This window comes from Solea senegalensis, linkage group LG7, assembly GCF_019176455.1.
Source record: "Solea senegalensis isolate Sse05_10M linkage group LG7, IFAPA_SoseM_1, whole genome shotgun sequence".
Lineage (NCBI taxonomy): Eukaryota > Metazoa > Chordata > Actinopteri > Pleuronectiformes > Soleidae > Solea > Solea senegalensis.
This window is the reverse complement of record NC_058027.1, coordinates 26,024,264-26,046,289: the sequence shown is the minus strand read 5'-3', so window position 1 is coordinate 26,046,289 and position 22,026 is coordinate 26,024,264. Positions and strand designations below refer to the sequence as shown.

Here is a 22,026-nt window from a genome sequence, read left to right as displayed (position 1 = left end):
AGACCTCAGAAATTAAAATAAAGCAATTAGAGACCGCCTCTTGAGCTGATGTCATTTATAGCCGCTGATACAACATTAACTCTGCTCATCAGATAATTCCTTTTTTTTGTCATAGTTAAATGTCATATGTCACGTTACAGCAGCGCAGGTGGAGCTTTGTTTCACTCCGTCTCTCTTAACCATATTTTCTCCCTCGCGCAGACACACAGGTAAAGACGTCGATTTAGGGATGCTCGATATTTTCTTGCCTCTCCAACTAGGAGTTTTGCACAATGAAGTTTTGTTTGTTTTTTTATCTACATCTGCTGCAACACGAGTATGCAAAATGTCATGTTAATTTCATCATCGAAGAGCCTGAATGACGTCTGCAGTTGGACGCAGGTACTGGTATCAGCCCCAAGCACGACTGATATATCAGCATATCGAATATTGGCAGAAAGTCCGGTAATGTGCATCCCGAGTCCGATTCAATCAAATCATAATGAAGTTAACGTGCACAGACGTGACATCAGTGTGTTTTGAGGAAGAGGCCAAATCCAACCTCATGTGGTCACAGGACACGCATCTTTAAAGCTGCGGACGGTCGTCCTTGGCTCGATCCACATGCAGTAGGGTCACTAATGACAGCGTTAATAGCGCGTCTGAACAAGGGCTGCAAGTATCCATTCTATTCATCATCGCAGATTAATCGCCGAGTCGTTTGGTCCATGAGACGTCAGAAAACGTTTGATCATCCTTTCCCAAACCTCGAAATAATGATGGTGATTTCTGTCCACCAACCAAAAAGATTCAGTCTCAGTGATTCAAGTACACGGAGCAAAGAAACCTGAAAATATCCACATTTAAGAAGCTAGTCATCGATTAACAACGGATTCATCATCGCAGCACTCGTCTGAACGTGGCCTGGGATTCTCATGCAGCTCTTCAGCACTGAGAGGAAAGTGCCATCACTCCTCCTGCCATGAGGGAGACACTTGAAAATGAAATAAAAGTCAATTTTATCATCAATTGCCACAAAGCAAAACTCCAGGTTGCAGCGCAGCGAGTACAAGCGGTGTGTGTGCGTGCGTGTGTGTTGGTGTGCGTGCTTCACAGAGACATTGTCGTGGTCTGATCTGCACTGAGATGAACCCAGCTCGCCTCTGCCGTCGCCCTGGTGTGGTTGACATGAGTGAAGTTATTCAGTTGGTGTGTTCTGCTAAAGATCTGGGTCGCTAGTCACCACTGGCATGCATGCTGAGAGAGAAGCCTAATGCAAAACAAATGTTTTCATACAGTCGCCCAGTGTTGAATCAGCATCATTCGTTTCACTCAGACCACCCCCCACCTCCCCTGAGGACCGACTTGGATGACTCGGGCTGCGGCTGCGTCTCTTCACACAGCTGCTTCACATTAGATCCTGATGATGAGAGTTTGACGCTGCCCACATCTGTAACCCCTGTGACAAACTGCTGGCCGTACTAAGCTCACCATCAAACACCAACTGAGCTGCCTGTGTGTTTTCCCTGTGCTGCAATCACAGATAAATCCCCCGGCTGGGTGTATGGTACTAATCGAAAACAGTGAGCAGCATTAAACAAAGGACTTTTGTTAAGGTACTCAGAGTTTCCACAGCTCTGTGTTTGTGAGACTAAATATACACCAGTCTGCCTCTAATGGGCTAATATTACAGCAGCTGTTTAAAGATCTGCTCATCTACTGATGATTTTGCAAAGTTACAGTGTGTTAAATTTAATTGGTTGAAGTTGCATGCTGCAGCTGAATCCTCACTCGCACTCTTTCCTTCCAAGCCTGTTGTTGAACCTGCGTAGCCTTTAGTTAGCATTCGAGACTCAAAAGATGTTCAGTTTGTCTGACGCGGGCCAAAGTGGCAGTCCTGGTACAGGTCCTGGTAGAGCCGATGATGGATACCTGATCCATACCAGAAACACTAGTGGATCTGGGTATGTGTGAAAGTGTGGCTGTGGCTTAAAAGGACGAAAAGGACTTTATCGGACTTATATTGGTAGATACTCGAGCGTGTAATGTTGGTACTGTAGTTACAAAGTCTGTTAGATTAGGACCGGGTCTTAAAATAGACGAGCCAAGCAAACACTGAACGGATTTCCACATTTCACAAATTAAAAAGAGAAAGCTTATAGGTTGTGCTAAAAAAAGAAAGGATATAATGCACTGTATATTGCACATTCTTATAGCCTCTGTATATATATATATATGCATATGTTTTAAAATAGTGGGGGCAGCATAAATGCTCTGTGCTCTAAGGTTTAAAATAACATTTTTGATTGAGACCGAGTGCACGTCAAGTCTCACATGCTTGTTAAACGTGACAAAATTGCACAAACTGACTAAAATGTGTTCAGAAATGTTCTTTGGCCAAAAATCCTCAGAATGTTTTTACAAGGAGAAATTGGAGAATTTGGTTGTACTGTTTCAGAACCATCGCCCACCTCTACGTAGGATCATATTTGATTTTACAATTTCCTTTTTTTTTCCCCCCCTAAATTTCCAATCCAGAGATTCCTTTCCAGGATCGGACCAAAATACCGATGCGGCGTAATCCCATCAGCCCACACACACTCCTACAGAAACGCCCAAGCTTTTCTACGGAGCGCTCAGCTCAGGATATCCAAGGGTTGTTTGAGGAGTGTTTGAGGGCGGGGCTTAGCCATATGTCAGTTGGCGTGGGTCCAGAGCTTGATGTGAGGCCTTCATTTCCTGAGGTGCCGTTTCCAGCAGCTGACAGGAAACAGAGGAGGGAAGACAGTACAGTGGATACAGTACAGCAGCTGCATTTCCTTTGTTCTTCTCTCTCTCTGTGTACATGTGTGCATGTTTCTGTTATTCATAATGGGGTCCACTTACACATGCACTGTCAACACACACTAACACACACACACCAAGACAAACATAGCACTTTTCCATGCAGTCCGTGCCTTGTGCTGTCATGAGATTAACGAGAAGATTGTTTCCCACATCAAAATGTTGCCTTGTGTATACATCTGTGAGAGAACAGTGTGTGTGTGTGTGTGTAGCCCCCGTCCAATTACTTACTCCAACTGTCAGATATAATAATGGGGGTCTAATCAAGGCCAAGCCTGGTGGGGGTTTATTCGCTGGTGCTCTCCTGGCAACTTCCTCTCTGCCCGCAGTACTAACAGCGGAGGAATGATGGCTCCCACATGGCCCAGACACAGAGACAGACCGAGTGTGATTTTGTGGGTCTGCGCTGAGTGGAAATTGTTTCCACACTGCCTGCCACTAGCTCAAGCTTTCTGCTTTGTCATCAAGCTTCTTAGTGGAATTCACTTAGAGTCCCGGGGAAACAAGCTGACGGTGGCATTTATGTAGCGACACTTTTTAAAATGTGTCAAGTGATATAAATGACGCTTTTTTGGGGCGGATAAAAATGCTGCTCGACACTTTCCTCTCAAGTCTTAAAAACATAGAATTGTCTTCAACTCATACGGCTTCATCGTATTTTGTCGCGCAGTGTCGTCTCTATTGTCCTATCCGTAAAAGCACAATTCAAAACCTCTGCCTGTAAATTTATACTGAATTATCACTAAGATAAAAGTATTTGAGACAATGAGACTGAAGAGACAAGAAAGAATGTGACAGACTATGTAGTGTGGAAGTTTTCTAGTTGCGGGAAATGAAGAAGAGGACCAAGAAGAGGACCAAGAAGAAGACCAAGAAGACAACCAAGAAGAGGACCAAGAAGACAACCAAGAAGAAGACCAAGAAGAAGATGACCAAGAAGACGACCAAGAAGACGACCAAGAAGAAGACCAAGAAGAGGACCAAGAAACTCAGGCAGCGCCAACTCTGTCAGAACCTCATACAAGTAGCACATCACATCTGTATCTGTATAATCATGTGACCCCCAAACTTAGTCCAATGACACAGTGATTAAAAGCCACTCGAGGAGAAGAAAAACCAGCACATTTACCCAGGACGTTCCCCGCAGGCACCTCCTCCAGCTCCTCCAGCTCTCGACCCATCAGCAGATAGATGCTCTCCATGGAACAACGGGACAGATAAGGCACCTCAGTCGCACAGTCTGAAGCAGTGCAATTTTCCGGCAACTGGTAGAGATGACACATGACACATGACACAAACACGCACAGACAGAGAGCTACATGTGAAAAAACAGACTTGATAAAAACACGGGAAACAAACATTTGAACTCAATGCATCATGACGTAATATTTAGTGTGAACCCAGACAGGAAAGGGTTTTTGCGTGCGTCTAAAGTTAACGTTACAACACAGAGCGGGTCAGGGTCGTGATTCTTTGTGTGGCCGCTGTGAATCATGTCGCTCGTCTCACGAGTGGACTCGCTCTTCCTTAAATCCCCGCGCTGAACCACTTTGTGATCATTTAACCTTGAAATTGTTTATTTCCGAAGCTCCGGCATAAACTGCACACAACACTATGAAATGAGAGCCTCTGAAAGAACGAGTGGCTCTGATTACTTCCTCTTTTATTAGCTCGCCGCAGAAAAGGGAAACCGACCATAAAAGTCTTTAGTGCCTCTCAAGTAGCAGACCTAAAATATCCCTGATAATTTATAGATTGTAATTTTCTGAATGGAGCCATTCTAGCAGACGAGTCTGTTAGGCGAGTAAAGCCTGATGTACACTTATTTGCACAACAAGAGATGACTTCTTTTTACTTCACATTTAAGAAGCTAATCTTAATCGTATAATCGCTGCAGTCCGAGAGCTAATCCGTATATATATATTTTTTTTTTACTGATGTTACAAATAAACATTAAACCTGTATTAGATGATTCCGTCCACTAGGCGGTGCCAAGTGCTCACTCTGACTAGAGCTGTTGCAAGAGTGCATCGCAATTTATGGATTTGCAAATAACCAGTATATTTGCAATATCGTGATGATATCGTATTGTGACTTAAATATCAGGATGGTGTCATATCGTGACTTAAATATCAGGATGGTATCATATTATGACTTAAATATAAGGATGGTATCGTGTTTAAATATCAGGATGGTAGTTAAATATAAGGATGGTATAGGTGACTTAAATATCAGGATGGTATCGTATTATGACTTAAATATAAGGATGGTATCGTATCGTGACTTAAATATCAGGATGGTGTCATATCATGACTTAAATATCAGGATGGTGACTTAAATATCAGGATGGTATTGATTGACTTAAATATCAGGATGGTATCGTGACTTAAATATCAGGATGGTATGGACGGAAATATCGTGACGTAACTTAAATATCAGGATGGTATCGTATTGTGACTAAAATATCAGGATGGTATCGTATTGTGACTTAAATATCACGATGGTATCGTATTGTGACTTAAATATCGTGATGATATCGTATTGTGACTTAAATATCGTGATGGTATCGTATTGTGACTTAAATATCACAATGGTATCGTATCGTGACTTAAATACCACTATGGTATCGTATCGCAGTGTCGCTGACTACGCGCACCCATATTAGTTAATCACAACTACACTTTATTTTTCCTTAAGAAAGTTTAAATTTGGACATAATAAGGACATTACAGTCCTCAGGAGGTGTGAGGACACTTTGAGAGTGAATTTGTTTGGGAGGCTAAAAAGGACAAATATAGGACAGAAGAACTTCAACATCTTCTATCTCTTTATGAGTCTTTTCGTACAGAGACTCAGACGTATTCACGTGAAGGTTAAACTAATATTTCTTATTTTTGATTGACAGGTGTGTAGACTTACCGTGCTCAGGCCCTGGGCGGGGTCGTACTTTGGTCCCAGCACAAAGACCCGTTGTCCTTTCTTGACCACGCCGCTGTAGACGCGGGCAAACGCGACAAAGGTCTCCCTCTGCTCCTCTTCCTCCTCCGGCTTCGACTCCTTCAATGTCAGACTCTCCATTTTAGCTGATGGAGAGAATAGTTTTTCTCTTTCATTAAAAAGGTGGAATTCACAACAGTCTGCGTCACAGGACAGCACAACACAAACACAACCTGTGTGTGAATACGAGCAGAAAGTGACGTCACACCCATGGGATAACGTACCTGTGCCGAGTCCGGCAGGTTGGCCGTGGTCTTTGTTGCCCTCTGTTGCTGCCATCTGATCGGCTGCCAGCTTTTCAGCGTGTCTCTGTCGAGCGAGTTCTCTACGCTGACTGATCTCCTCCTGGGTTAACGGCCTAAACACACACACACACGCAGAGGTCAGAGTCTTTGTAGCAAATGCAAGAATAATGTTCTTCCGCTTTCAGTTTGCTATCCAGGGTTTTGTCAGTGTCTCCATGAAGGTTGAAGGTTAATTTAATTACTTTAGATCATTATCATTTTGGGGAATTCGTGGGCAAACACGCAAATCCCTTTTAAAAATGGTCAGTCATTCGTTAAATTAAATTTGAGCATAATTGACTGCCCACAGGGCAAAACCGTGGTTGGTGGTGGTGGTGGCTTGCATTGTTGTCTCACAGCAAGAAGATCTCCGGTTCAGATCCCAGTTGGACCAAAGGCCTTTCTGTGTGGGGTTTGCATGTTCTCCCCTGCACAGCCCCCCCCCAAAGTCCAAAAACATGCAAGCAGAGGTTAATCAAACACCGAACTGAACAGTTGATTGCCCTGTGATGGACTGGTGACCTGTCGAGGGTGTGACCCCCGCCTTATGCCCTATCACGGCTAGGACTGGCTGCAGGTCCCCGCGACCTCCATGTGGAGGATAAAGTGGGAGACAATGAACGAATGAATGACTGTCCCCAAATTTCTTTCTTCTTCCACTTTAAGCTCTTTAGGGGTCGCTAACAGCAGATGATCTGCCTCCATTGTGTCCTTCTCTGTGACACCAACAGTCCTCATGTCCTCCTTCACAACATCCATGAACCTTCTCTGTGGTCTCCCCTCTTTTCCTTCTGCCCGGCAGCTCCATCTTCAACATCCTTTGTCCAATATAACCGCTGTCCCTCCTCTGTTCGAGACCAAACCACCTCAACCTCGACTCTCTTACCGACTCTCTCAAGTTTGTTCCGAGGGGCCGTATTTGAGAATTCAAATCACAACCAAAGTGATTCAGGGCATTTCGCCTTGCTTAGCTGAACTGTCTCGCAAATTTCTACTCTGAAGGTGCAGGTTACGTAAAGCAATCGAGCATAATTACTCTCCGTCTTATCTTCTCATGTTTATACCTCCTTTCTGATGATGGAGAACAGATTAAACCACAACTGAGGTCAATCTCAACTCAACAACACAAGAATCTTCATGACCTGCTGAGAATACTTTAATTTAGCTTCTGGACAGGTCATCTCGACATTCACGTTTCACTTCATCTTGGCAAACGAAACTTATCCTCCCGACCTCTTCCAAACATTTCCAACATCTTCTCCTGACAGATCCAGATTATTTCCTAGTCATGCGAGAACAGAAGACAAATCCAGAGTGATAATCCTCTCCATAGATTTGTCTGCTGCCGTCTCCCAATCATACAAAAAAAACGTGGAAGGGTCCGACCCAATTTTTCTGGATAATATTCAAAGTTCATGTATGAAAACAGCTCGAAACCTGCGATTTCCCTGATCGGTACCAGAGAGGCAAGTTGTAAAAAATAAAGCACAACTATCCATACATGACTTTCACCACATGTTCTTTAAGATGATGTGAACCCGGTGTGGCCTGTTTATCCATGTGCAGTGTGGTCAGAGTGCGAGTGTGTGTACGTCTGTGTGCACAGCCTCTTCAAAAAGACCACAGTGACTTTAGCAACACAGCTGCTCCCTGCAGACCTGAGTGACAGCATTCAACGCAGAGTTCAGCCGCGCGATGACAAACCACTTAAAGCAGCCCATAATTTGCCCCCGACAACAGCAGCGGGCCCTGCAGACGCACATGGACTGACTGCACTTTTTCTTTTGCATAAATTGGATGTAATCGCAGTCACAGGCTGGATTCAGAACCTCGGCAGGAAACCGCAGAAGAGCGAAACCAGCTGAATGACGACCTGGCCTTAAGAACAAATAACTCCTCACAGGCTCGCAGCTTCAAACTACACCAGTCAGCTCACATACTGAATCCCACTCTCCTCACATGAGGTCCTCTAAATCCAGCAAGACAAACAGAGTGAAAAACAGACTGATCTTTGAATCTCAGCAGGCAAAAACGGCAAGAAAACTAGTTCACTATCGAGTTTCATCTGGAGGTTGTTGAAATACTTGTGATCTGGGATTGTAGCTCTCTCTCAGATATAGAGCAGCTAATACTGGTCGAAGTCTCTGGTGGTGGGGGGAAAAATTATGTGAAGGCTCTGACCAGAGCCTGGAGGAGGTGAAGAACTATCGTACATCATAAACTCAAGTATCTACCAATACCAATATCAGTCTGATACAGTCATTTTACGCCACTTAAACTACTTTCTAAACGTTTGTACTCTGACTGTGAAACAAATATTCTTGGACAATAAAGATTTGGTGTTTCATAAATCTCAAAGAAACCAGAAAATACTCACGCTTCATTCACAAGAAGCTGATAAAAAAAATCTGATATGGTCGTCTATACCAGAAAGGTCTGCTTGACTTGCAGAGTATGTACTTGTAGAGCTGAAACATTTAATGGATTATTAATGGATTATTAATCGAATACTAAATTAATCGACAACTATTTTGATAATCGATTACTCGGTTTGAAACAATCGGAAACAAGATTTCCGATTGTTTAAGCTTCTTAAACGTGAATATTTTCTTCATTTCTTTGCTCTGAATAACAAAGAAATCATTCAAAGTGAATCATTTTGGTTTGTGGACAAAACAAGACATTTGAGAACATCATCATTTCCAGGTTGGACGAACACCGATCAACATTTTTTAAGGTTTTCTATTATTTTATGGACCAAACGATTAATCGAGAAAATAATCGACAGATTAAGTTTTAGTTGCGGCTCTATATACTTGTGAGTTTTTTCCATGAACAATACATTATACAACTAGAAATAAAACTTTACCCATTCCGCACGCCGCTTTCATATGCTTTGGTGACTCAACTGTCAGCTCAAGAGTTGGCGTCCTCTACTGTTACCGCAATACAACGAGAAATCCCAGTTGTGTTTTCTTCTGATGAGCAGGTCATGGTCATGACGAAGGTCACGATTGTTCAATAATACCAAAACAATCCTGCCCTCTGCGTGTTTAAGTGAGTTATTTATGTGACGCTAACTAAATAAACGCTCACATAAAAAAGGTTTCCTGAACTCCCATCAGACCACAGTAAAGTCACGAGGGTGAACCATTCGCTCATTGGTAATAATGGGAATGCCAGGACTTGGTTTCTGGCCTCACCCACTGTGGTTATGAAGTAATGCCTTCCAAACACTGGAGCCGGACGATCGCGAACCACAAACAGACCTACATTCTACGTTGTAAAAAGGCAGGAAAATAAAACGGTATTACACAGATATTAAAGCCGTCTGAAGAATATACTTCACTTAATTAACTGCAAGAGTTTTGTGAAGGCTCTCAGTACTTAGGAGAGGTACAAAGATGTATACTAGGGATGCACGACCATCACTATCACTTTAACTAGCTTTGTTACTCGTTACTACCAAATAAAATCCAAAGAAGAAGAGTTGGTATTATGATGAGCTGCTTTACACACCAGTTTCCATCATGAGGTTAAGTGTCTTTGTGCAAGGACACATATACTAGACTAGCAGGGCCAGAAATTGAACCCACAGCCTTCCAGTTGAAAGACAACTCGCCCTACCACTGAGCCACCATGGCTCAATCCCAACTCCACGCTTTTTTCTTTAATACTTTTGCTTCTAAAACTTGAGTGCATTTTATATCAGGAAGTGACCGAGGTACAGTGAATGCCATGTAATTTAAGACTTTTAAAGCCAGACACCCTGTGGAGAAAACTCATTTTGGCCACTTATATCCAGTGTCACCCTTTCAGCCATTTACACAAAGCTCATGAGTCAGAACAGGATGTGATCTCTGAATATATCACACTGGCCGCGCGCTGAAAATTGTATCGTGTGAAATAGACATGGTTCAGTGATAAATAGTCAAATAATGGTTAAGAGATAACGTGTCCTGGAGATTGCAGGCTGAATGCAGTGATGACCCACTCCTCAGTAGGCAGCTGTAGCCATGGGCTGCCAGAGAAATGTCAGCAGTGGGAAAGTGAGCTTGCCTGCTGTGGGTGGAGGCCAAAAAGAATGGGAGCTCTTGCAGGCTCATTATCCAGATTTTGGACAGGCTTTTTCCTTCCTGGCTCAGTCAGAAATGACCTTTCTTTCTTTCTCTTTCACATCGCTGCATGTCCACCTCCCCATCTACTTACTCAGCCTTGACAGCCTGTCTATACTGGCCTCTCCTCGGCTCGACACTGCACTCCCTCTTAGTGCATCAGCAGAGACTGCAATTAGGATCCAGTGGTGTCACAAGAGGGGGAAGGAGAGCAGACATCGTGCCTCATGCAGGAACATTTGTGCTTACATCAGACTTCAGGAAAGTGTGTCAATGACACAAGTACACATGGTGAATGCCATCTGTGTGCGTGTGCGTGTGCATGAGGAGGAGAATCTCGTCAGCATAATTAATACCCCAGTATTACCATACAGGGTTGCACATGCTTCCTAATACTCATTCATGGAAATGGCATCAACAAGTAAAGCAGAGATGTTTTTGGCAGCGTCAGCAACAGAACATAATATGGACGCGAATAATGAGGACGAGATGATAATCTACACGATATGGACAAAGGTATTTCGACGCCTGACCATGACGTTGCAGCAAAAACAGCTTCATTCTGTAGAGCATGGATGAGGTCAGGCACTGATGTTGGACGAGAAGGCCTTGCTCTGTTCCAGTTCATCCCAAAGTTGCTCGCTGGGGTTGAGGGTCAGGGCTCTGTGTGGGCCGGTCAAGTTCTTCCTCACCAAACTCAAAGCCAAACCATGTCTTTATCGTCCTTGCTTTCTTTGCGCACAGGGACACACAGTCGTGTTGGAATAGGAAAAGGACATTCCGCAAACTGCATAGTCCAAAACGCCTTGGTATGCTAACACTGTCCTTCATTGGAGATCAGGGGCCTAGAGCCCAAAGCCTGGTTGAAACACCTGAATTCAATATTTAAAAATATGTATAATACGTTTGCCATAATCACAGTAAAGCTGTCTTGAAGGAACAGGAAGCAGTCATCGCTGCCAATTCAAAAGTCTTTTTAACAAAAGGTTTCAATGTGGGAAGCACAGTTATATGTTAGCCTACCTAAAATCCAACAGGCTGCATGAATGCTTAAACAAACCTGAGTGCAGCTAACAGTCAAGTCTGCAGCTTTGTTTGTTATGTCATCTATGGTGTAAAACCAAAAGGTTTGGCATCATGGCGGGAGGACACTTTAGCATGTTTGTGTCCTTCATATTCACAGCAAAACGACATAATCGCCCTCGTATTACTTCATACAGGGTGATGTGCTTCTAGGCTGTATACTTTGACGTTAAACGGGTTCTAAAGGTTCAAGCTTGAATGCCCATTGTTTCTATGGGTGGCCAAGGATGACACAGTTGTTGACTGACTAAATGAATCAATACAAAAAACAATTTAGCCCAAATTACAGACGGCGGCGCTATAATTCCAAATTCAAAAATGCTATTTTAGCAAGGCTACGTCCCTCAAACCATTACTCCAATAGAGTTGAAATGTGTTCATCGATTCTATTTGTACGTACATCGTCTTTGGTTTTCAAGTTATTGACCAACACCAGATGGAGTCTAGCAACAAATAGGGCCACAACGTATAAACTACTTGCTCCATCATTATAAATCTTGGTCAGTATCTTCAGAACGTTTGGCAAATCTACCACTAGGGGGCGCAAAGAATTGGTGATTCTTGATCAAAATAATTATGGCAGCATAAAGTATAGCAAATTAAAATACTAACTGCAAATTGCCACTGGTTGTAATGCAAGTATCATTTCCACACTTTTCATGCCATGGCAGTTCATCTGTTGTCCCACATTAGAAGAGCAAAGGCGATGATGAGCTCTCTCTGACCCATCCACGGCCTGCACACATGCCTCACAGATCAGGCCATCAAAGCAAAACTGAAACCAACCCTGTGACGACTTCCCAACATCAATCTTCGTCTCCTGTACGCATCTGTTTCCAGAGAGAAATGGCAGCTGTCCTCTCTTTGCTGCAACATGTCATCCCCGCCTTTTTAATGTGAAGACGGCTTCGCTATTCATCTCACCGGAATAAGTCGCAGCTCTCTGCTCTCGCAACTTCAAAAAAGGGCCTTAAGACAGAGTCTGTCACACCCGACTTCGATTAATGGGCCAGATGCTGAGGCAGGGAGGTGTGTGTGTGTGTGTGTGTGTGTGTGTGTGTGTGTGTGTGTGTTATGTTTGAGTGCAAACACATCCTGAAGCCAGACAAGCAGGTTGGGGCAGACGAGGCCAACTCCATCTGTCCCCTACTGTGGAGGAGTCGGGGACATGTGGTTTAACCTCCGTTAACCTCCCACAAGGACACAGCAACAGGAAAGATCTAATAACTGTATCACACTAGAAAGAAAAAAGGTGCACCAGGGACACCGAGAAGTCTGCACTTTAAAAAGGCAAAGGACGTGTCTGTGAAGGTTATCAATCCCCCAGTTGTGGAACTGATAAACTGAACTTGTGACCTGAAAAGTGAAGTGAAACATCTCCAACTTTACTCAATCAGGTCCACTTGCCTACAGCTAAGAATCCGACCAATCAACTCCTGTCATATTTGGGTACATGGACGCATCTGAACCCCCTCTTCCACCTCTGGTCCGAGCTCGCCTCGCCTTAGCACCGCACCATTTAAGTTGGTTTTCCAACACAACACAAACGAGTGACTAGTAAACTTGTAAAGCAGTTGTTTTCAGCGTTACTGAATCATTAATCATCGTTAATTCAAAGTAATTGTTCAGTACTTCCTCCATGACCGGAGCACAGGCTCCATCTGATCAACCCACGTTTTTTAAGTCTTTAGGTAGTAAAAAAAGGACCTGGTAGCAGGTACTATGCCAGTGAAAAGAAGTAATAAACTAGTTAACTGATCCACCTCCGATTGCGAGTTACAGAGGTTCCAAGGTATTACAAACCAAGCCCGAACCAGAACTCAACAGGAATTCTGTCAAGCTAGGCAGACTTAACAGGAATTTCATGTACCAGGAACCGTTGACAGCCACAAAGACCTGTAAAAGTGAAAACCTGTACCATTATTCTTTAAAGCAGGGGTGTCAAACTCAAATGACCTGAGGGCCAATGAGGGGGGTCGACATAGAGGGAAAAAAAACAACTATTTAGTAGCCGGTGCGCAATATAAGATATTCATTATGATATTAGACAGAACTGCAACATAAAAGTGCTTGTTTTGATATAAAATCATTCACAATAAAAACATGACGCACAAAAACAGAGAATTAAATTGAAAATTTAGCAAATAATGAGGATAATTGTGATTAAAACAGCTTAAATATATGTAATTTCATGTTGAGTGTAATACATTTAATAAAGCAATGATTACATAATGTCCTATTACTAACACATTTAGGCTTGCCCTCGTGTTCCCAAGATATTTTTATTTTACAATGGTAAGATTTGACCACCAAACTCAAATCTGTTTGTCCTCAAATCAAAGTGAAAAGTGGCGCCGGATTTTAAAAGGATTCCCTCACACACAGAGACCTGAGACATTTATTTTCTGTTCATAAAAAAACAGGAAGATGAGGGAAGAACTGCACTGAAAACACGGTCTAAACACACGGCGAGTTACCTCTGTCTGTTCTGAGGCAGGGCCTTGACGTCCACAGCGAACATCTTGGACACGAAGATGATGACGGGAGCGTTTTCCTCACTGGAACACTGAAGGAACGCTGCAGCGGAGACAGAGTCACCTCATCAAACACCTGCTTCCAGGCAACGAAACACTTCATTCAAGCCTGACGTTCACACAGTTGATTAACTGTAGAATACAGAATAGTGGTATTTGCCATTTTTAATAATCAGCATTGACCAATTATTTTTTTATTAACTGGCAAATCTTTATAAATGACACATTTATATTTAAAATCGGCAAGTAATTTGTTTTTTTTTTCTCTCAGCAATCGAATAACTGGCCAAAACAACAACACGTCTGTTTTTCTTCTCATATAAACCATTTTGTCCAAAAAATGTAAAGGAAATTTAAGTAAAGTAGCTTCAATTTGCCACAGACTGCTACTCGTGTCTTAAAACTGCTCTTTGACTTAATTCATCTTTTTAATTTTTTCAGAATAAAGGCTCTGAATTCTGTATGACTATGTTATTTTGTGCAGAAATTACAATTTTGAATTAATCTGCCCGGGCCAGATATTAATGCCAGTGGCTGACCACTTGCATACGGGATATGTGCAAAAAAAGGCCTTCATTTGCTGACTTGTGGGTGATTTTGGTTGCGATTAGAGAAGATCAGACACTTCCTTCCTCGTGTGAAGGCCTGACATTCTGGTGCTGGGAGATCTCTGATGTTTTGAGTCAGACAGATGAGAGCAGTCGGTGGGCGAGATCTGATCATCCTCTAATCACACGATTAGGGACTACATCAAGGATGGGAGGCCCACACCGTGTTTCCAGAACAAACTTCCCCTCTGGGGGTAGTGGTGGTTTAATTTCAGGGCCGTCTGTACCTGTGAAACCACTGTGGAACACTCTCACAGGGCTGCCCGAGAGAAAAACACATGCTTTGCACTCAGCTTTGTTTTCAGTAGAGATTGTCAAGCACTGTCTAATACATTTACCATTAATCAAAAACAAAAAGCATTAGTATTGAGTATTTCAATAGTTTTAGTTTGTACTTTAAGTTATAATAGGAATATAACGCACAATATTTACTTTCAAGAGACAGAGATTGACCGTTTGGGTCCAGAGTGTAAACATATAATGACAAAATTTAAAACCCACTAACTAAACATGTTTGTTACTACTTTAAACCGCTAAATCGTTGGGTTTTCATAGCCTTGGAATGAGCCTTTTTTATGTACTTCGATTCACAGAGGCCGCTAATCTTCCTCCGGCAACTTGATCGGACAATCTTAGATTGTTGCAATCTACACTTTCACCACTAGATGTCCCTAAATCTTACTCGAGTACTGAACTAGTATGAGTGGAACTGTGTGTAAAGTATGCGTGTGAGCGTGAACACAGTAGAGCGCCGGATAAATGTGCATTTCCGTATGTTTTGCATTTCAGGGAACGTTTGCCAAGCGCCGACCGCAGTAACACTTCTAACCGTTAAATGTTGCTGCCATACGACGCCTTCAATGTATACAATTGTTCGATAAATCCAGTGTATATCTGTGTATTTGTTACCACTTCTCGTCAGGACCAGTAGACCTCATGTGGACCAAAAACTAGCCCCAATGAGGCAGAAGCTCATATCTGAGGAACTGGTTAAGTTTGGGGCTGAGGTGTGAATTGTTTACTAGGTTAGGGTTAGGGAAAACTCTGTGGTTAGGCTGTTTAAATAAATGGATAAATAAAATACAAAACATAAAAGCCACTGGGAGTCGGGACATTCTGGGAAAGTGGGGACATTTTGGCTGGTCCTCAGAATTTCAGGGCTTTTTCAGAGTTAAACCACATAGGGTTAGTTTAGTTGTGATGGGTAAGGTTAGGGAATCATTATATCTATCATTAAGAATGTGTGTGTGTGTGTGTGTGTACCTTTTTTAAGTTCTTGAGTCTTTTCGGGTAACGAATCAAATCGTCTTGCTCCAACACTCATCAGTTTCTCCACGCGCTCGGCTGCCATGTCCAAAGGACTGGGAAGCTTCTCGCACACCATCGCTAGAGTCTGCGTTAAAGAAAACTATAAAAAAAACAAATGCACAAACAAAAACAAACAGACAGACAGACTCAGGATCTGTTCCAGGATACACAGGACGGCGCGAGAGACCGGTAACCACTGGCTGCAGATGGCAGATAGGAGGACTTTGGGGTCCGAGTGTCGCGAGTCCCTGGCCATCACCTTTACCCCGAGTGATGTCATCACCTTCTCCACCTTCTCCTTGTCTCTGGAAACAGGAACACAACAGACCACTTCTAAACAGGCGGAGCCTGGGTGAGCATCGCCGCTAACGACACACAGGACACGTGACAATGTGCCAACAGCAGTTAAAGGTCTTAAAAGGGACAGTTTTAGAAGCTAATTACACAGCCTCATCCTCACAGAATCAGAACTCTCCCTGTACGACCTTTTTCTCTTTGGTTCTTAAAAAGGTTGTCCGTGAATACATCTGAATTATCACTTTAATATTTCCTCTCACCTCCTCGTAACAACGGCGTCATATAAACTCCAGATATTATCCAGCACAAGCTGCACAAACAGTGGCTTCTTTCCTTTGGCCTAAATCAAAGCGGGAGACGAAGAAAACACAGCAATAAACAAACGGATCAGATGAAAAAAGGAAAAGCAAGAACACACACTGAGATTAGAAGGATTATAAATAAATGATCACTTCACCTGAGCTCCTTTCATGATCTTTTTGGCTTTGGCGTTGAGGTAGAAATCTCCCCACAGGGTTTTGAGCAGCACCTCGGCTTTAATACCCATCCTCTGACTGTAGATGTGGACAAACTGCTGGATACTAGAAAATAACAAAACCACACTCTATTAACATCCATCCTGACGGACCCAGACACAGGATCAGACACAGGTGGACTGCCAGTGACTCAAGTGGAAAGGAAATGTCAACATTTAAAGTGGAAATAAAACCCTAAACCACTTTTCTCAAGTGTAAACCAGTGTATATTTGTATCTAGTTTAATGTTATTTGCTGATCCCAGTATTGAAAAGATCGTATCTGCCGCCCTCTGTGGTCAAACACCAGCTGCTGCGCTCAAACGTTCGACTTCCAGCGTAACTGCAATGCACAATTAAAACCAAAAACGTGAAATCGGGTTAAATGAGACCGCGTACTCGTCTGAACCTCGGCTTCTTCCTCGTTTGCAGCGGCCGATAAAAGGAAGTCTCGGGTTCAGAGGAGGTGAAGGCTCTGAGCTCACTGCTGGAATTTAATTGGCTCATTTAATAGCAGATAATGATCGCTGCGCTAGGACACCGCAGCCCTCAGAACTAGACCCTGGTGTTTTTAATCACTGGCTGCACAGATTCATCGATTACTGAATTAATTGCCAACCGTTTTGACTTTAATTAAACCCAGTTTTCTTGATTTTTCAGCGTCTTAAACGTGAATGATGTTCTGGTTCCGTCGCGCCGCAGAAAAACCGTTACGGGACATTTCACGGATCAAACAAACTAATCACTTCATCCAGAAAAGAATCAACAAATTCATTAATTGTGAAAGTAATTATTCGGTTGCAGGTCGACTGCTGTGGACCAAGAACTCCACACTTCACCCTCTTGCATGTTGTGAACCGACTGATCTGTTAACTGACAAAAGTTTATTTTCAAGCTTGACTGGACAAAAGCACGAGTTGTGTTAAGGTAGTGGAGCAGATGACGGCCTCCTCGTGCTGAGGGTCATGTATCTGAGCAGACAGCACCATCTAGTGGACAAATGAGGATTTAAGTCTCTGTTAGGGTCCCAGATCAGAAGTGAAGAGCCGTCCTATAAATATCATCATGCAGGCTTTGACTTTGACGAAGTACTGGGCAGTATTTCAGTTTCAGGGTATACAACTTTGTGTGTGCGTGAATGTAACTGCAAACATTCTTGTTTTCTGCTAAAGGTGGAGGAGTAAATGGCTCAACATATTTGGCTTGGGCACGTTAGACTTTTTAAAACCGGGTCAATTTAGAGAGTCAAATTTGCCTCATCCCCGAATCTGCATGTTTTGGGACTGTGGGAGGAAAAAATAAATAAATAAATAAACAAACTGTATCTGACCCGACAGATGACTTTAAAAATAGGATCTTAAAATTATTTGCTTATCTTCAAAAAAAAAAAGTGGAAAAAAAAGAGTTCAGAGATTTTATTCTAAAAGAATAAATGTTGCCATGGAGACAGCCAGGTTTGGGGAGTAAACACACAAACATTCGTCTTCGTAACAAGCTGCTGATTAAAGACAACACCCACATTACTGTTACATTATTGCCTTTAACGGCAGCAGACGTTTGCCTGATGAAGATACGACGCTTTGGCCCAAATATTCAGTTGCTTGCACAACAAAATTGGCCCTCAGCCACATTGACTTGCTGATCCCTGCACCACACTGACCGCGTTGGGCCCCCCTAAAATAAGAAATCTGTAAAACATACGAATGCCTGACGTCATCGGTGATGAGGTGAGGACAAGACCAGTCTCACCTGAAGCCCCATCCGTCGATGGCGCTGGCAAACACCACGTTCCCCTGGTCAGGTGAAAAGTAGAGGTGGGAGTCGTCGGCCTCCTCCAGTCCAGCGCTCCAGTCGTAAACCTGGTCACCGTCTGGCGCCGCCTCACCCTCTTTCTCCTCCTCCTCCTTGTTTTTCTCCGCTCGCTCCTCGAGAACTTTAGATGTGAACAAACTTCCCGTCACTGCGTTCACCTACGGGGAAGAATATGCGATAGAGAAATGATTTTAATACAGTCACAGGCAGTGTTGTAATGTAACCAAGTACAAATACTTAAGTAGAATGTTCACATATCTGTACTTTACTTTGTTATTTATATTTCTGACAAATTTTACTCACTCCCCTACATTTCCTAAATAAAATGTGCACTTTAACGCCGATACAATTCCCTTAACATCATCTTCGTTACACGTTTCTACAAAATAAAAGCTGAGTTGGGATGTCGCTAAAACAAAATCAAATCAAATTTTAGAGAGAATAAAGTCAGGCGAGCATGAATGTGTCGTTGACTGTGCAGGACGAGAACTGGGCCCCTCACCTGTTCCAGAATCTTCTGCAGGTGAGTGTAGGCCTCCTGTGAAGACAGCTTCAGCTCCATGATGAGTCTGTCGATCTTATTGATGACGAGAACTGGCCGGATGTTTTCCAGCCACGCCTGACGCAACACAACCTGGGTCTACACAATACACACACAATACGCACAGTCAAACAATAAATACGTGGAAAAGAAGGCTAATTTATACATTTAATATATCAATATTTGCTTTTGCAGAACAGAAAACGTAGTGGAATCAAGATCAGAAATAACATGTGCATATAGTGTTTTTTATCTCAAAAAGGCAACAGACAGAGAGGGAGGCGGTGAGATTTACCTGTGGACACACTCCCTCCACAGCATCTATGACGACAATGGCACCGTCACACAACCTGACGGCAGTGGAGACCTCGGAGGAGAAGTCCACGTGACCGGGAGAGTCGATCAGATTTAATAAATACTCCTGACCTCCTGAAGGGGACGAAAGACACACAAACACTTTAGTTTAGTTTGGTAAAGCGAAAAACGTACCACGATGAGCTTCGATTAGACTTTCTCAATCTCACGCCAGGGGAATTCACTTGTTCACGGCAGCAAAAGGGGGTCACAGGTAGACAGTTATGACTATAATAATAAACTATAATATAATGTGCTGTTTTCAGTCAAGCCTGGCCCAGGGCTTCACCATTCCAAACCGTACCGTACTGTACCAAAACGACGCATCTGAAGCAGAGGCCTTACCGTTTGCGTAGTGCAGAGAGATGGCACTGGACTTCATGGTGATTCCTCTGACCTGTTCGTCCTCTCTGCTGTCCAGATACCGCAGCTGAAAAATCAACGCCGTCACAAATGAGCACGCAAAAAAAAAGAAAAAAAACAGCAAAACATGTGAGAGTCACGTACCTTTCCAGCCAGTCGACTGGATATGATGCCATTACTTGCCACTAAACAGTCAGCCAGGGTAGTTTTGCCTGCCAAACACACAGATGGTTCCAGGAGACTTTACTTGTAGCACACAGTTCCAGCATGACACGACACAGGACGGGATACCTGCTTCCTAAAGCCGAAAGCTGGCGATCGTGAGCCGAATCACAATTTCGGTTCAGTGACTGTGTCAGACGGAGTGTGTGCTCCAGTCATGCAGGAAGTACTGAACAATTCTGTGAACGATTCAGTCACTAGTTTGTGTGTTTGTGTCGCATATAACATGACGTTGCGGCAGTTTCAAGGGTACTATAGTCGTAGAAAATGATACCAAACTACATAGAGCTGAGTTGTGCTGAAACTGTATAGTGGACCCATATATGATAACTTCATGGACCTTGATTTTCTACATGAAAATTATATAGTTCTATCCTCCAATAACACTTCAATGAGTGTTTGAGGACAAGACAAGACATTAGATTTCTTCATTTCCAGGTTTAGGGAACACCAACTAATATTATTCAACATTCTGTGGACCAAACAACTAAAAAATCGGGTGGAAACAATCAAAACGTTACCCATTTATGAAAATAATATTTAGTTGCAGCAGTTAATGAGTGTTATAACGTCTCAATGTGTGTTAGGAGGAAATTGCTCAGTCCAATTTTCCCCAATTAACTGTTCAATTCAAAGACATGTCAAGTTAGAGCACGTGAACTCACCATGGTCGACATGTGCCAGAATGCACAGGTTTCTGATGTTTGCGGGGTTTCTCTGCAGCGCAATGATCTTCTCCAGGCTGCTGTGGCCCATGACGACGGAGGATTAGCGAAGACTGCCACAGGTGAAGTCACGCCGGTACCGGGACAACAGCGGCAGCAGCTACCGTTAGCTAACGCCGCGCGCTCCGATGTCGCAAAAACGGTGTCACTGTCAACTAAAGTGACGAGACAGTTTTTAAACTGCTTACTGGTGACTGGAACACGTCCGGAGCTAAAAGTCGTCCACGGCGTCCGTCCACGACTCCGCCGCGAAGCACGTCACTGCTGTGGCGGAGTTAAATGCGACGTCAGTGACAGAAAACACGAGCATCTGACGGAGGACAACGTTCGCGACACACACGCGTTGTTTTCCCGGAAGTTCACGAGGCACATTAGCCACGCCCGCTTGCTCACATTGGTGCTGCGTTCAGGGAGCGTGGTACGAATAATAATAATTAAAAAAAACAATAGTATCCAGCTGCAGCCCCGGAGAATAACACATTTATTTTAGATTTTATTTTTTTTACTTTATTTAGACAAATAAACTTACAACAGTAATTGCCGTTCAAACAATAAAAAATAAAAACCTTTATTGTACAATTATGACGTGTCAGAAACACTGTTTTAAGATGTTGAAGAATTGTAATAACATATTATTTATTGTAATTAAACGCTTTTAAAGGTCGTAGGCCGGGCGTCACGAGTACTGTATTTACTAGCGTATATGAATTGTGCAATATCACATAAAATAAACTTGTCATATTGAGCCTAAACGTCCTTCCAATATGATGAATCAATGCAAAGTGGATATAAATATACATTGAGGAATAACCACCAAAGTTTCTTCTCACAATTTATTTAACAAATAAATGTTGATGTTTTGAAAGTTCCTTCGTCCTTCCTTCATATAGGGTTAGCTAGTCTAAAGCAGCTCATCAAGACTAGAAAAGTTTTATGTAAATACAGACCATACCAACTCTTCTTCTTCTGATTTTATTTGGAAGTAACAAGTAACAAAGATAGTTAGGGAAAATGTAGTGGTGTCTACATGGAGCAGTTCAGTAGGCGTTTCCAAACCTCACATTGATTTAGAGGAGATTAATTTTGGTATGTGTACTACTACCACAGAACATGTATCGGCCAAGACACTCAAAAACACATGGTTTGCACATGAAGCCTCGAGAAATCAACACTTTTGCAAACCAATTGGCTGGATGGCCTCATCTCCCCATCACCACGAATCCCTAAAGCAGTTACGCTTTTAATCTTACGCCAATGTCCTCAATGATGATGTAATCAATTCATCAAGTATGACATGCCTACATGATGACGTCTCTATAACATCAAAGGACGCATGGACTGGGTGTGCATCACTCTGTACTCTGCACAAATAAGGAAGAAGCAGAGGAAGAGTCAACAGCCTGCCGGACATCATTATATTTATTATTATTATTATTATTATTATCA

General features: G+C 42.9%; 1 protein-coding gene across 1 annotated transcript in view; it reads right to left on the bottom strand.

Annotated features, from left to right (window-relative positions):
• Positions 1-20,943, bottom strand: part of efl1 (elongation factor like GTPase 1) — a 49,935-nt gene extending 28,992 nt beyond the window's left edge. Inside the window, exons 1-14 of the mRNA XM_044030911.1 lie at positions 20,521-20,943; positions 19,778-19,845; positions 19,616-19,700; positions 19,212-19,345; positions 18,878-19,015; positions 18,313-18,533; positions 16,507-16,630; positions 16,310-16,389; positions 15,921-16,057; positions 15,708-15,830; positions 13,780-13,879; positions 6,045-6,178; positions 5,743-5,906; positions 3,953-4,088 (exon numbers count right to left, since the gene is read on the bottom strand). Coding sequence (XP_043886846.1) covers positions 3,953-4,088; positions 5,743-5,906; positions 6,045-6,178; positions 13,780-13,879; positions 15,708-15,830; positions 15,921-16,057; positions 16,310-16,389; positions 16,507-16,630; positions 18,313-18,533; positions 18,878-19,015; positions 19,212-19,345; positions 19,616-19,700; positions 19,778-19,845; positions 20,521-20,611 — 1,735 coding nt within the window. The 5' untranslated portion in view covers positions 20,612-20,943. The remainder of the gene's footprint in view (positions 1-3,952; positions 4,089-5,742; positions 5,907-6,044; positions 6,179-13,779; positions 13,880-15,707; positions 15,831-15,920; positions 16,058-16,309; positions 16,390-16,506; positions 16,631-18,312; positions 18,534-18,877; positions 19,016-19,211; positions 19,346-19,615; positions 19,701-19,777; positions 19,846-20,520) is intronic.
• Positions 20,944-22,026: the final 1,083 nt, after the last annotated feature.